The following is a 16,539-nucleotide window of genomic DNA, read 5'->3' on the forward strand; positions in this document are numbered from 1 at the left end:
AAATTCTAGTCCACCATTACACTCCAGCAGTGTCACTCTGCTTCACCACTCTAAGCCTCAGCTCCCCAACTATACATGGGATAAGAAACTTCTCGTGGGGTACTTGTGGTAACTACATGTGTCAATCCATGTAAAGCACTTGGTAAGTGCCTGGTACATAGTCAGTGTTCAATGAATGTTAACAATTACTAGAAGGAGGGAGTAGAGTAGAATTTAGGAATCGCGCTGTCCTCTCCTCTTCTCCTCTCTCTTCTTCTTCTCCTCTGAGGGAGAATGTCTGGATCTGCACATTCCCATAAAGTGCCATCTGCTCATGGAGACAAGGAGGGAGTGGCGTTCCCAGAGGTCCCAGGCTCAAGGAATCTCTCCACTCAGCCCATCTCTGATCATAGAAAATTCACCATTAGAAATAATAATAATGAAGCCCCTGTCTAACAAGAGCTTGCCAAGTATAAAACTCAGGAGGAAGCATTTTTCACACATCAAGTTCTTGGTTTGACCCATTCATCAAATATTCATTGAGCATTTGCCATGTGCTGAGGGGATCGACACAAAGTATTCTGCCCTCAAAGAACTTAGTTTCTGGATCCCTCCAAATGCAGGTGTCCCTGGGAAAAAGCATCTCATCAAGCTATTAACAAGTCATTAACACTTCAGCATGAATTAGTTAATCAGATACTGGCCATTAGGTATGAAACACCCAATGTTGTTGATGAGGATGATGATAGAACAGGAAGGAGGAGAGTTCTGGGCCACCCACAGGAAGGGTGGGCCCAGGTGGGGCTCCTGGGGTGCGTGTGTGTGTGTGTGTGTGTGTGTGTGTGTGTGTGGTTTTTTTGTTGTTTTTTGGGGGGGGTTTGCTAGCTTTTTTTGGGGGGGGTATGCTAGAGGGAAAGGGGAGGGATTGAAGGAAACCAGGACAGGGCCACAGTTCACCAAAGTTGCAAAGGCCCTTCGCCAGCCTTAATTGAGATTTGGGGAGACTTGGGTCAAAAGGAGGAAGAGCCCCCTCCTTGGGGAGGCCTGTCATGCTTGTGGGGGAGACACAATGTGATCTGTTGTACTCTAGCTTCGTTTTCCCTTCATGCCCTTCCGTGGGATTTCCCAGCTTTCTAAGTGGGAATGAAATTCTGAGTGGTGCTTGGCCAGCCGTGGACGTCTCTGAGCCAGTTTTACTCTTCTGTGAAAAGTGGAAGGAATTGTGTCAGATCAGAGAATCAAACCCCCAATCTACCGGGATCATGAAGCTCAATCATCGAAGGAAAATTTAAATTGTGTATTAAATAAATTACACTTGTGTGTCTCTTGGTTTTATAACCAAATGTTTTATTTGGTTCACACAAATGTGTAGCTTTCTTTGTATGTGTTGTTCAATGTCTGTGATGATGATAAGTTTGACATGTTTGTAGGGATCCCTTGGCCCCAGTTGGGACCCACTGGCTCCCTCCTCAGTGTTCTGGGGTTTGATAAGCCTCCAAAGAGGGTCTCAGAGAGATGAGCAAATACAAGAGGACAATTGCTGAGTGAGAGAAAAAGGAAATGCACAGAAGAGAGGCAAGACCTGGAGACAGACACTGACTCCACAAGGGCTGCCTGGCAGATGGGGTTTGGATTCCAGTCTTTTAAAGGAAGAGGGCTTGGGTGGACTGGCAGTGAGAAACAGGGAGAATAACCCAGGCTGGCAGGAGGAAAGGCATTGAGGAAAGGACCCTCCAGGCCAGAGCAATCATGAAAGTGAAGAGTGACCGTGGGTGAAGACACCCTAGGTCCTAGCTGTGTATAGGATAGGGCGAGTGGTAGGGGGCCACTGAGGGCTCTTGAGCCAGGCAGAGCCTGAGCCATACATGTTCCAGGAAGCAGAATCTAGCTGCTGTGTAGGTAGGCATAGTGGAGGTAGGGAGAGGCTAGAGGCACTGAAAGAGGGGCAGGTAGTTCTCTAAGCAAATAATTGTCTCCAAAATTAGAGAATGAGCTGGGCTGTTTGAATGACATCAGCTCAGGTCCTGCCAATCCTCCTGAACAGATGGACCCAGGAAATGAGCATGTTGTCTGTGAACTCCTACAGGTCCCCCTCCTTGCTCCCCGACATACTCCTGTCATTTCAGGCAGGAAAGATGCTCAGCCCCAAGCCAGCGGGATGGAGCACAGTCCCTGGGGCACTTGGCCACAATCAAAGCCACTCATCTGGGGGCAGGACAGTTGTTCAACAGGTTTGTAGCTGGCAAGGGCAAAGGTGAGTTCACCCCGGAGGAGCTGGGATATAAAGGACAGAGGTGGACTGCCTTGCTAGGCCCTCTGCTTCGCTCCCCTCCTGCACTATGGCTGCCAGAGAGATGCTTTTCGGGGCAGCTCTGCCTCTCCTTCCTCCTCACTCAGCTTCGTGGCTAGAAGCACCTCCTCTAAGCTTTGCTGGCCATCTCTTACCTTCAGCCCTACCCCAAACCCCTGGCAAAGTGTGTACACCTGGCGCTCTGAGGACGCAGATCCTCGTCCTGCCGGGTAACCATGGGCTGATCCCCCAACTTCCTAAACCTCTGTTTCCACATCTCTAAAAAGGGAAATGCTAATACCTGCTCCACCTACTCCCCAAGGTGGATGGCAGGAACCTTGTAAATAATAATAATGATAATATTAACAACAATAACAGTAATAATAGCTAACACACTGTGTGAGCTCTGCCAGCCTCCGAGCACGTCACATGTATTAACTCATTTAATTTTCACAACAGCCTTCTGAGGCATATACTATTATTATCCCCATTTTACAGATGAAGATACTGAGGCACAGGAAGTTAAGTAATTTACTCAAGGTCACAGAGCCAGTGAGTAGCTGAGCCAGGATTTCCAGCAGGATTCAACCCAGGCGGCTTTGCTGCAATCTGTGCTCTTAGCCTCTTCACTGTCTTGGCTTTCTCATGCACTAGTGTCTAGCACAGAGCCCTGCCCTATTCCAGGGGCACATGCCCCACTCCAGCCTCCCACAAGCTCTGAGTCCTATTTCCTGCTGCCCCTCTTACACCTACAACAGAGTGTGGAAAACTGAGCTCAAATTTCCTATCATAATGGGCTCCGCCACACGGGGACCCACAGCCCCATTCTCCCAGGTGCTCGCCTCCTTCAGGAAGTCACCTGCCTTCTCTTGCCACGGCTCCTCTGTCCCTATCGCCCCTGCCATGGCCCAGGCTGCACCCCATCCTCTCTCCCTTCAGAATTTTGGCAGGAGCCCCTTGGGCAGTCCTCCCCTGCTCCGCCCATCTGACCCCTTCCACCCATCCTGCAAGTTCCCTTCTGACTTCTCCCAGATTCTTTTCTTCCTGTCACAGATCTTTCAGCCAGCCAGATCTAACCCCTTGCTCCTCTTCTCAGCCTTCTCTGCTCTTCTGAAGAAAATTAACATAATTTCAGGACTTGGGTGAAGATGGGGTGGGGGTGCTTGTGAGACAATTACATGTTTCCCACACAAATCATGCTTTTCCTTGATGTCATGCTCTGGGCTGCTCTCCCAGCCTCCCGCCCACTAAGGCAGGCTTGTCCTGTTCTTTAAGACAAAAAGACACACCTTCTATGAGAAGCCTCCCCTGGCCCTCCCTGATGTCTCCAGATTTCCGCACTCTCCCTGTCAGGGCCCACTACACCTTTCTGCACATAACTGTGTTACTCCGGTGCTTTGTGTATCCCTCCAGCCTGCGATGAGCTAACAGGCCCCTCCAAGGCCGGGCAATACTCTCCGCTCCTGTGGCCGCAGGCTCCAGGCTTTGTGGCATGAATTGTGAGTGCTGCTTGGCAGCTGACAGACGTGTCCGAGGACCCGTGTGGGAGCAAATCTGTGTGAGCATAGATATGAACCTGGATATGAGCACAATGGGTGTTCAGCCAAGTAGGAGGTGGCATGACTGTCCCAGTTGTCTGTGGCTGACATCTACTGTGAAGGGTCAGTGCCTGATTATACCATTTGTTAAATAGTTTCAGTATCTTCCGTAGACAGGAGCTTGTGAGCCAATGAGCATGTGTCTACGGGTGTGTACATAGGTTTCTGATGACCGCCCACCTGACAATGGGCCCCATCTTGAATTAGCTTTTGCTTGCTGCCCTTGATATTTCCATTCATCTCCACTAGTAGAACACAAGTGAGAGCCGATTGTCTCATTTTCACTATATTCTTTTTTAATAAAAGCCATAGGGGGATATGGTGACTCATAGCTGGAGACCAAGTAAGGGAATCAAATTCACTAATTCAGTCAACATCCCTGAGACCATGAAAGCAGGAGAGATTCCGACTAGATGGGCCTGAAAGAACTTTCCTTCCCAGAGGAAGGAGGATAGACGAAGTGACTTCTCAAGGTCACAGAGCAACCATTTCAATGAGACTTTCTCTACCAGGGAACATGTATGAATGAGTTAAAGTCTTGCACTACATCGAATTTGGAATCTATGGAGAACGTTTGTAAAGATCAGGAAATGGGAAGGCGGGAGGCAGAGGGAAAGGCACAGAGAGGAGCAGCAGGGAAGATAAGGGTCCAGGAGACAGGTCACAGACATCGTGATTGCTGTCTTCTTTTGCAATCAGTGATTCATTCTCCAATTACTGAGCAACCTCTGTGTGCCAGACATTTGCCACATATCCCAAATCCCCCAGGCTTGCCCTTGATTAATTAAATGGAGGGTAAGTTATCTCTGTCCTCCGACTGGTCCCAACTGCTTTCCCCATCTTTAATCCAGGTTGCTATTTGCCACATGCTGGGAAAAGCTGGGGGCAAAGTCTGGGAACACAATTTCTCTGGCCTCTTCTCTGCTACCCTCCCCCCACCACCAAAAATATTTATTTTTTATTTGGGTGGTATTCACATAACATAAAATGAACCATTTTAAAGTGAACGATTCAGTAGTATTTAGGATATTCACAATGTTTTACAACCATCACCTCTATCTAATTCCAAACATTTCCATCACCCCAAAAGGAAACACAGTACCCATTAGTCGGCACTTTTTATTCCTCCTATCATGATCCCTACAACCACCAAATCTCTCTGGATTTACGTACTCTGGACATTTCAGATGAATGGAATAATACAATATATGGTCTTTTGTGCCTGGCTTCTTTCACTTAGCATAATGTTTCCAAGGTTTATCCACACTGTAGCATGTACTTTATTCCTTTTCATGGATGAATAACACTTCGTTGTAAAGTATGTACCACAATTTTTTTATCCAGTCATTCGTTGATGGACATTTGGAATGTGTCTTTCTCCTTTCAGGATGCTATAACAAATACCATAGGCTGGGTAGCTTATAAAACACAGAAATTTATTCCTCACAGCTCTAGAGGTTGGGAAGTTCAAGGTCAAAGCACCAGCACGGTCACGTTCTGTAGAGGACCCTCTTCCTGGTCACTGCCAGTGGCTTCTCGCTATGTCCTCACGTGATGGAAAGTGCGAGGGAGCACTGTGGGGTCTCTCTTATTAGAACAGCAATTCCAATTCACAAGGTCTCCACCCTCATAACCTAAGCATCTCCCAAAGGGCCCACCTCCTAATATCATCTTTGGGGATTAGGATTTCAACATGTGCATTTTGGGGAGACACAAACATTCAGATCATGTTAGGCTGCTTCTACCTTTGGCTATTGTGAAAAGTGCTGCTATGAACATACTTGTGCATGTACTTGTTTAGCACCTATTTTCAATTCTTTTGGATAGATACACCTAGGCGTGGAATTGCCCAGTCATACGGCAATCTAAGGTTTAATTTTATGAGGAACTGCCCAAGTGTTTTCCACAATGGCTGAACCATTTTACATTCCCACCAGCAATGTATGAAGGATCCAATTTCTCCATATCCTGACCAACACTTTTTATTTGCCATTATTTTCTATTATAGTCATTGTAGTGGGTGTGAAATTGTACCTCATTGTGGTTTGGATTTGTATTTCCCTGGTGACTAACCATGTTGAGTATCTTTTCATGTGCTTTTTGGGCATTTGCATATTTTCCTTGAAGAAAGGTCCATTAAAGTCCTTTGCTCATTTTTTAATTGGGTTGTTTGACTTTTGTTGTTTTGTGGTAAGCGTTCTTTATATATTTTGGATACTAGACCCTTATCAGATATATAATATGCAAATATTTTCTCATTCTGAAGTTGTCTTTTCATGTTCTTAATAATGTCCTTTGATGGACAGTTTTTAATTTTGACAAAGTCCAGTTTATCTATTTTCTCTTTTGTTGCTTGTGCTTTTGGTGTCCTATCTAAGAATCCTTTGCCAAATTCAAGGTCATGAAGCTTTATCCCTATATTTTATTCTAAGTGTTTCTATTTAGGTTACTAGTCCATTTTGAGTTAATTTTTGTATATGGTGTTAGGTAGGGGTCCAACTTCATTTTTTTGCATGTGGATACCCAGTTGTCCCAGCACCATTTGTTGAGGAGTTCCTTTCTCTATTAAATGGTCTTGACACCTTTGTAAAATGGCTATAGATGTATGGGTTTTACCCCGAAAAATCTTTTAAACATATTTGTGCTGGGTAGAAAGATCCTAGGAGCCTCATCCTTTGGGTGTCTCTGTTAGATTCTCCCTTAAGCCCAGCAAAGAATAAGGCCAGTCCTTGCCCTTGGGGACCCAAGGTCTGGTGGCGATGGGCTCAGTCCCACAGAAAGATCATCTCAGTCACACGTGGAACTGTCACCATGGAAAGGAGCTTTGAGCACTGCAGATCCTAGATGATAGGTACTTAGCCCAGCCTGGGGGTTCAGGAAGTTTTCCAGGAGGAGTTGGTACCTGAGCAGAATCTCTAAAGAGCAATAAAAGTTGTCCCCTCTGCCCTCCTCCACACCCCAGCACACGAAACGTTCTCTCTGTCCCCCAAGATCACATCCACCGAGGCTCTGGGTACTTCACCGGGCTTCTAGGGCTGGGTGCAGCCCTCAGCCTCACAGGCCAGTAGTCAGAGGTGTGCCTACACCCTGACCCCGGAGGAGGTGATTCCTCAGGTACTTCACAGATTCCTCTAAAGGCTATTTCAGGATGAGGGTCCCATCCACTCCCTCACCCCAGCTCCTCTTACTCTGTCCCTTGGAATTTGGTCTTTTGAGAAAGGCAGAGCATCAGTGCTGGGAAGGGCCTGAGGGGGTATTTGGTCCTGGGATTCACGGCCGAAGGAGTCCATGGATGAGCTTCAGGGGTCTGGGGACTTCTGAGCATGCAGATGTAATTGTCTACACTTCCAAGGGAAAAGGCCCATAGCCTGCATCAGATCGCAGAGGGGTTCATGACCCACAAGGTTAAGAGCCATTGGTGTGATCTAAGTGTAACAGGTGACCCAGAGCATTATTTCCAGTCTCCACAGAGATGGCAGCAATGACATCAGAGGGAAGCAGACTCTGAGCTCTTGTACTTCCCAAGACTTATTATATCCTGACGCACAGAAGAGGACCTCCTTAATACATGAAAGGACAGCGAGATCAATGGAGGCAGCCCCTGAGGACCAGAGGCCCCGCCATCACAAGGCCCTGTCCCCCTGATCGAAGGGCTATAGATGCAAGATCCCTGTGGACACCTGTAACACAGACGGATCAGATACCTAACTATAGGCCTGAATTCTGCTGACCAAAGCCAAGAGATTTGGAAACTCATCCAGCCCCACTACTCACCAGAAAATCTGAGTCCCTTCCACACACACACACCAAAACAGCACACAAAACCTGCACCCAAATCTACTAGAATGATTTGATTTCAATTTCTCTCTAGTAATCTATGCGCCCATCTTTCTGATTATTTGATTCAACTTTCCTCCTCCTCCAGGAAGCCTTCTTTGCTTAGCCCCTCCATTTTGGTCATTTTTCAACATTGCTGCACTAGGCTGCCCTTCCTTGATTTGTATGAGTGCTTTTCATATGTGTCTGTCTCTCCCCTCAGCCTGAGATCACCCCCAGAGCAGCCTGCTCTGGTCGGCCTCCAGCCTCCCGAAAGGCTTGTGTCCATGTGTGAGGTGGGAAGATCATCATTAGGGATGGGCAGTTTGGAGAGATTGACACACTGGCAGGAGTGTACTGACATTACTCAGGGACAGTTTATTGAGTATACAGCAAAAATTCAGAGTTCTTGACCGAAGCAAAGGAGGGACTGGGTGTTAAGTATTCTTGGGAAGATTTACATCAAGAGCCACAACTTCTGGGCTGGGAGGTGCCACCAGAAAGAGATCAAGCTCCCCTTACTGAACACATCTGATGGTAACAGGAATTGAGAGTCTGAAACTACTGCAGAACACAGCTCAGAGAGAAGACAAATCACATGCCCACAGTCTTTGACAAAAAGACAATGTAATTTCGCTGCCCTCATCAAAAGAACCATGAATTGACATTGCCTTTGTTAAAGAGGCAGTGACACGCCATGAAAGGAACATAGACCCTGGGGTCAGCCAGGTCTAGGCCCATCTCCTGACCCTGAAACTTAGTGGGTGATGGGAACAAGTTCCGCAGCCTCTCAGAGGATGGGACTTCTTGTCTGTCCCAAGGATGTTGATTGCATCTACCTTACAGGATGGGTAAGAATCAGAGGCAATGCTTGTCGGGAGACTGGTACGTAGGACATGCTTGACAGACACTAGTAGCTATTACTGCTAATAAAGGTGGCAGTAGTGACACAAGTGGCAGAAGATTCCCAGTTCTCTTTCATTTGGCTTTGTGAATATGGATATGGCTGGTTGTCTGACAGTATACACATTTTCTCCTAAATAATGGAGTCATTCTGCAAAAACCTTTCCCTCTCCCCTCCCCTCTCTCCCTCCGTTCCCTCTCCCTCTCCCCCCCCCTCGTTTTCCCCCTCCCTCCCCTCTTCTCTCTCTAGGGATGATGACAACTTCCCAAGGCCAAGAAGATAATTATAGCTTGTGCCCCTAAGCCCCCTGCCAATTGAAGGCAACAGGGAGAAATGAGAGTCTACAAGGGACCTGAGGAAACAGAGAGGTGATGGCTCTGATCAGAACTTGACAGTAAGATAAGCCACGGTGCAAATGGCTGAGGGCACTCGACTGGGGGTGGAGATTTGGGGTGTGGCAGACATGTTCGGGCAGGGTGGCGGCAAGGCCATCTCTTCTCCCAGATGCTGAGGTGAGTGGGGCCCTGTGGCTTATCTGGTGGCTTTTCTGGCTGGGGCGCTGACTGGAGCACTCTTGCCTCGAGAGTCCTTGGGGCCTCCCACTTGTGCCCCTTTGCTTGTGGTCTGCCCACTCTGGGTGCTGCTGAAGCAGCCCGCCACACCACTGGCACCAAGAGCGGCACTCGCAGAGGAGCCGGGGTGGTAGCTGCTTGCACTGCTGCTGCTGATGACGGCTGAGGAGGAAGGGCCAGAGCAGGGAAGGAGGCGGCTAGGTCAGTCAGCAAGGGAGATGGCCCCCTAGTTCCCACATCAACCCTCAGTATAGAGAAATACCACAAAGAAAAAAGTCTAAAAAAGAAAAACAAAGAAATACCACAAGATGAATGGAGTCCCTATTGTGCACCCAGCTTTAAGTGAGATGAGGAGCACAAAGAATGGACAGGCTCCTGACCCTCCTGGAGATACTAGGACCATTTGACTCCCAAGACCATATTCTCAACCCTTTCTCTTGAAGACGATGCCCCAGGGGAGAGCCAGAAATGACATGGGGTGGGCATGACTTCAGTCACTGTTTCCATGGGACAACAGAGGACTAGGACTAGGTTTCCTTTAAAGCCAGAGAACCTTCGCCAGACAGTAACAGCTCCCAGATGGGGGGAGACGATGAGTGAAGGTGGCATCACCTTATCCTCAGGGATGTACTCAGCTTTCCCACCCAGCCGGAATTCCTACCTGGCCCACCTCTCAGATACTCACAGAGGCTCACAGAGGATGGATTTTCCCCAGACATCCTGCAAGATGGAAAGTTAGAGAAGAGAGAAGACCTCAGGAAAGTGTCTAGATTCAGCAAAGCCTTGATGGGCTCCTGCTTTTATATGTATATTCTTTTCATTGATCTTTATAACAACCCATGAGATGGAATTTATAATTCCCATTTTACAGGTAAGAAAATAGAGGCACAGAGACATTAAATCATTTACCAGGACCATACAGCTAGTATGTGGCAAACCAGTAATTAATCCCAGGTCTGTCTGACCCCACTGGCTCTTTTCACAGTACCACACAACTACCTGAGCTTCTTGGCTCACATCTGACCTCCTCTTGCAGGAAGCTCCCATATGGCCCCTCATCCCATCAGGGAGCCAGCCATAGCCCCTTCTCCCTTGGCACTGTGGCATTCCCCAGGCCCAGCCCCTCACCTGCACTCCTCGCCCTCCAGCAGCTTGCGGTAGGTGGCAATCTCCACGTCCAGGGCCAGCTTCGTGCTCATGAGCTCCTGGTACTCACGCAGCATCCGGGCCAGCTCCTCCTTGGCCTGATGCAGGGCAGCCTCCAGCTTGTCCAGCTTGGCCCGGGCGTCCTTCAGGGCACAGTCGCCCTGCTGCTCGGCTTCGGCAATGGCCGTCTCCAGGTTGGAGCACTGAAAGGCAAAGAACAGAGAGATCATCGGAACACAAAATAATTTTTAGATCTTAAAGGGTAGGTGGCACAACCCCCTCACTTTACAGATGACGCCCAATGTGACAGTAAGAAGTACCTGCAGAGCCTACATCAGAACCTGGATCTCCTCTATTTTCTATTGCAGACAGATATTTGTAGTTGTGAAAAGCTGTTGGAACTGTTGCATTTCAGAAATGTAAACAGACTTTGATGTTTGCAAAGTTGTCTAGTGCCTGGGCTTGGAGGTCACCAATGGCTGTAGGTTCCAAGTATGCCAGGTCCAGAAGAATCATGCTGAGACCCCAGCTAGGTTGGCTCTGAGGATCAGATAGCATGCCAAGTACCACTTTGACCAGATTCCTGCCTGCAGGACATCTCCGAGTGGGAGCCCTTCCTACCTGTCAGCACTAAGCGTTGACTGCTTCTGGACAGGGAGGGTCTGTCTAAATGCTCCCCAGGTCCGGCCAGAATGGATAAAGGAGTTTCCTTAGAGCAGGAGGTTAAGGGCCTGAAATTAGACCGCAGCCTCAGAAACTGGGCTCTGACGAACATCTAGCAGCCCTGTGATGACAAGTCCTAATGGGGAAGAACGGTCCTCCTGGAGTCTGCAAATCAGCCTTACATACGGTCACAAAGCTGTCCTCGTGTTCCCCACATTGCCTGGCATGGAAAGTTGTGGGGCACAGGAGGAAAGCAGATGCTGATTTTCAGTTTGGCAATTCTGTCACTAGCAGAATTGACCTGGATTGGGAGGGAGGACACGGGAAGGATTCCCAACCCCCCAAAATTGTCTCCCCACTGACCTGATGTTTGAGGGTTTGCTGCCTCCAGGTAAGACAGAATCCCCCAGGTGACATGGAAATGGTATTGTGGCCCAGGGCAAGGGACTCAGGAGGGCTTCCCCCGCTGTCATCCTCACTCTGTCACCAGGACCATGCCCCACCCTGAGGGCAGGAACTTAACATGGCCACAGAAGCGTCCAGATTCACACCCCACACACCCCACATATACTGAGCGTCCAGTGGTAGGAGGAGTCGTGGAGCCTGCCCTCTGTAGGGCACACCTGAGGGGATGTGGGCAGATTTGGTGCACACAGGAGAGTCTGATAAAGAGGGGGGAAAAGAAAGAGGAAACCTGAATTCTAATGCTGACTCTGCTCAAAAACCAGCTGGGGGCCCTGGGTGAGTCACTTCCCCTCTCCAGCCCAGTTTCCTTATCTAAACTGTGGAGTCCAATGAAAGAAGCTCAAGGCCCCTCCCAGTTTTGAACAGGGTGCCTGCTCTGACTGCAGACGTTCCCTGAGGCAGGGTGGGAGAGAGGGACTGTGTATGGCCAAGGGGTTCCAAGCCCAGGTGGTGGCGATTTGCTTTTTACTGAACGGCTCCGGTTTCTCCAGCAGAGAGGGTGAAATTGACCTCTGGTGTTCTCTGAGGGGTTGCTGCTCACCTGCTTCCTCAGGTTCCCAGTCTCACACCGCAGCCTCTGAAGGAGCCGGGTCAGCTCTGATATCTCGTTCTTGGTCTGCTTGAGGTCATCACTGTGCCGGCTGGCAGCCAGCTGCAACTCCTGGATCTGATTTCCCAGAGACAGGAAGTTGGTAATGAGATGACTGCCGAGCCCCTCAATCAAGGAAGGGGAAGGGTCCTGAGAAAACACTTCCACTGCTGGAATGAGCCTGGGGAGGCGGCTCTGAAGCAGGAGATGATGGCGCCCGGGCCTGGGTATCCTCCCAGCTGTTTGGTGGTGGTCCTGACCAAGAAGTCCACCTGCTTCTTTCAGCAGAACCTATTTGCTGGGCCTATCCTCCTCTCTCCTCACCCTGCCTACTATCTTTCCTGAGCTGGATAAGGGAAAGAAGCACTTCACATTTATTAAGCACTTTCTAAAGGTAATAAGAGCACTGACCCTCTCCGCTCATTTAGCATCTCTTTATAGAGGCATCTTTGAAAGCCCAGGTTCTGCTGAGGTACTGGCGATACAGCCGGGAAGAGGGTAGGTAAGGTCCTTGCCCCCATGAAATCTGCGTTCTCCTGCAGCCCTTTTGTAGGGACAGGCAGAGGGCCAGGGAAGCCAAGGGCAGCACGTACCTTTGGGATGGTGGCATTTTTTACTCCGGACTTGTAGCTCAAACCTTCCCCTGTCCCTTTGGCCAGTCCTTCAAAGAAGAGCGGCTGACATGGCGATGGATAGGGACACGGAAGGTGTGACTCCATTGTTGGTGGGATTTGACGAAGGTGAAAAGGAGTGCTAAAGACCCCCAGGTAAAGGGTCTTCCAGTGACAGTGCTGAAGGGTTTTACTCCAAAGCATACGTCCCCTTACCCAGAAGCCTCCTAGAATTCTACTTTCTCCTCTTGGAAGTCTTCCCACACTGATCAGAAAAGAGCTCCTGGCTTCCTCTCCTCATACCTCTCCTGCCCCAGCTCACGCATAGCCACTCTCCTCCATGTCTGTTCCTCTCCTTCTGTCCCTTGGCAACATGCCCCAACTCCTGGAAATATATTTCCTTTATGACAAGGACACCTCGCTTTTTTCTTCACCAATGGATTGGCTATCCTTCTATGTTGGATGGGCCCCCGCATACCAGTTTTTTAACTTATTTTTCATAATGGTCTCTGCCGAGAATTTTTTAGGGGTAGAATGTCATTAAACCATTGGTTATAATCACTCTTTCATTCAGCACATCTATAAAGACACCTCTCGCATTCACTGGTGGAGGTGTCCCTTCCCAGGAAAGGAGAGGATGGTGGAGGAGGGACATTCCACGCTGGTGCTCACCTTGCTCTGGTACAGGGCCTCGGCCTCGGCCTTGCTCTTCAGGGCGATGTCCTCGTACTGGGCCCGGACCTCGGTGATGATGCCGTCCAGGTCCAGGGAGCGGTTGTTGTCCACGGACAGGATGACGGAGGTTTCACTGGCATGAGTCTGAATCTGGGCCATCTCCTGAGTTGAGAGGTGAGGACAAAGTCAGGATCCCCCGGCCTCCTCCCCTGCCCATCAGTTGTCCTGTCCTGCAGCCCCTGGCAGAACAAGCCAAAGTGGAAGGAAGAAGTGCCTGCTGGAGACCTGTCTGTGGGAGCCGAGGGAGAAGAATTACAGTAGCAGGACATGGAAAGCATTTCCTTCCTTTCACAAAATCAAGAACCTGTGCTTTAGGAGGACTTCATGGGATCACGTCTCCCTGCCTACGGGCAAGACCACTGTCTTGGTCAGATGGGATTGTCTCCTGTGTGTGGTCTCTGGGGACTAGGGTCCTACATTTCCATGGTCTCCCAGTGCAGGGTTTTGCACCTTCCCATCAAAACATCCTTCCTTCTGTTTATCCTAAATCCCTCCTAGTGGCATCTCCTTGGAAGAGCCAAATAAAGCCCTCGGTTGGAAAGAGGAAGGATGGGGAGCGGGGAAATGTCCTCACCGCATCGTATAGACACTGGAGGAACTTGATGTCTTTGTCCAGAGCGTCCACTTTGGCCTGGAACTCCACCATGGCGGTGTAGGCCGCATCTGCATCCTGCCAAGAGGCACCCAGAGCCATCGGTCAATAAAACCCTCATCCCGTCAGCCAGCCTGTCCCTGCCCCAAAGCCATTTGATTTTTTATGTTTTGCCCACAAAGGGAAGCATATTGTACAAAATCACTTAATATTGCTTTTCTCTCAGACTCAGTGAATCTTTGGGACTAGGGAAAGGAGAATGAGGCCTGCTCTTCCTGTTACACCTGGAAAAAACAAAGCCCAGAGAGGTGGAGTGAGTTTCCTGAAGTCACACAGGAAGGCTGAGCTGGACCAGAATTTCCCAATTCCCAGACCAGAATTCTTGCCTGTCTCTGTCCATTTCCTGGGAGTATGTCCTGCCTCTCCAACATCTGACTCCATCCCCATTCAGGCACCAGCCACCTCCCAGGAGGCGGGGGCTGAAGTCCTGAGCAAAGTTGGTTCGCATGGGGGTACAAGAAAGACCAGAGTCCATAGGCTGTTCTCTCCCTTACCTTCTTGAGTACCACAAACTCGTTCTCAGCCGCTGTGCGCCGACTAATCTGCACCTCATACCTGTGGGCAAGGAGAGCAGATAGCAGAGGCCTCAGTCCCCTTGGCCAAGTAACCTCCTCTTCCTACTGGTTGGGTACATGCTCAGACTATAGAGTCCCCACAGGATCTCCTGGAGGCGAGTACTGCAGAGGCTGGTGGGGACAGTACTATGTCCCTGAGGTACCTCACTTGCCTTCCACTTGCGGGATCTAGGAAAATAGCCAGGTGCCTGTTAGGCTTCCCCACCCAGCTGCGGAACCAGTCAGTGGATCAGTGAGCATAGGAACTCCTCCCTCGCCATCACCCCGGTAAGAAGTTCTCATCAAACAGGAGAGGTCCTTCCCCCACAACCAGGGAAAGGGTGTGAGCCCCTGACCTTGGTGCTGGCTCCCTCCCCTCCTGAGGTGGCACAAAGATTGGGTGAGTGCAGGAGCCTCTGGGAACATGACCCATGACCTTTGGCGGTCCCCGCTCACCTCTTCTTGCAGTCCTCCACCACGTCCCGCGTGCTCTTCAGCTCCGAGTCCAGCCTCACCCTGTCTCTGGACAGCATTCCGAGCTGCTTCCGCAGGGTGCTAGTGTAACCCTCAAAGATGGGCTCCAGGTTCTTCTTGCAGCTGTTCAGGTCCAGCTGCTGCAGCAGCTCCCACTTGGTCTCCAGCATCTGGTTCTGCTGCTCCAGGAACCGCACCTGGAACCGCAAGAGATGCTATCCTGTCCCATGGACATACACCATTGACTCCCCAGGTTATGTAGATTTCCCTAAAGTTATTTAGCTCGAGTCCTTACTCTCCACTCATGGAATTCCATGTAAACTAGACCCTTTACAAGGGTTCACTCCAGAGCCTTCTGGACAAAACCAACCACTGAAGACTCAGTGAAGGAGATCCCGCAGCTTTCTTCTGTCACCTAACCCAGGACCCAGGCGATGTTCTTCGCTGAGCCCCCGTGAGGTGTTTCTTCTGTGCCATGAGTCCTTCCCTCTGAACGGTTCTGCTTCTATTAGCCCTTTGTCTTCTTTAAAGAGCTGGAGGTCCATCCAGCTGTCCCTTCTTTCTCAAGTTTGCTAAACAGCTACACTTTACCCAATTTCCCATCCTTCCCCGTAAAATCCCCAAAGAAAGCAACACATTCATTTATTCTTTGGTGCTACCTAGCTTACAGGTCTGTTCTTCTCCCTCTGAGGTTCAGGGAACCGTTCCTGAGGTCCCGGTGCAACCTGTCCACCTGCAATGCCCTGTCCACTCCCAGGCAGCCAAGAATCGCTCGTGTCTCCCTGGACTGTTCTATCCTCCTCCTGTGAAATCTACCTTGTCAATGAAGGAGGCGAACTTGTTGTTCAGAGCTTTGATCTGCTCCCATTCCTGGGCACGTACTTTCTTGATCTTGGGGTTCAGCTCCACGTTGAGGGGAGCCAGGAGGCTCTTGTTGATGGTGACTTGATGGATGCCCCCAGGAGGGCACATGGATGGGCACAGAGGCCCCAGGGCCACACTGCCAAACATGCTGCCAGCAAAGCCAGTGGCCTGGCCCCCTCCATACCCAGAGGCAGGCCGGAAGCTGTGACCTCCATTCCAAACACCACCACCAGCCACACTGAGGGAAATACACTGATCCCTTCTGAGGCTGTAGAGGCTCTGACTGCTGAAGCCAGCCCCAGCTCCTTTGCCAGCCACACGGTAAGAAGCTGCTCTGCCCACAGCCTTCCTCAGCACCACGGCTGACTGCCCACTAAAGCCACCCTTGTCACCACCAGACTTGACGTTCAGTTGTTGACTCATGATGGGAAAGAAGGAGTGGACAGAGCTGGAGAAAAGCAGTCACCCACAGACAGAGAACACTGATGGGGTACCCGGAGTGCTGGCTCCTTATATCCTGTGGAGCTCTGGACACCGGAAAAGGGCGTCTCTCTGCTATCTCCTTTCCTCCTGCTGAAGGCCCAGGGGCCCTGGGCAATTTGTTGAAGAGAGATTTCCAAGCCCTTT

General features: G+C 49.9%; 1 protein-coding gene across 1 annotated transcript; it reads right to left on the bottom strand.

Moving 5' to 3' along the window:
- Positions 1–9,118: 9,118 nt before the first annotated feature.
- LOC308502481 (keratin, type II cytoskeletal 74-like) lies at positions 9,119–16,335 on the bottom strand (the record flags this gene model as incomplete). The annotated part of the gene is made up of 9 exons (XM_081060333.1): positions 9,119–9,321; positions 9,845–9,879; positions 10,288–10,508; positions 11,975–12,100; positions 13,306–13,470; positions 13,943–14,038; positions 14,515–14,575; positions 15,031–15,245; positions 15,865–16,335. 9 exons carry the CDS (start codon positions 16,333–16,335, stop codon positions 9,119–9,121), a joined length of 1,593 nt encoding a protein of 530 aa, XP_080916459.1.
- Positions 16,336–16,539: the final 204 nt, after the last annotated feature.

This window comes from Rhinolophus hipposideros (genome assembly GCF_964194185.1).
Source record: "Rhinolophus hipposideros genome assembly, chromosome: 9".
In the NCBI taxonomy this organism is placed as follows: Eukaryota; Metazoa; Chordata; class Mammalia; order Chiroptera; family Rhinolophidae; genus Rhinolophus; species Rhinolophus hipposideros.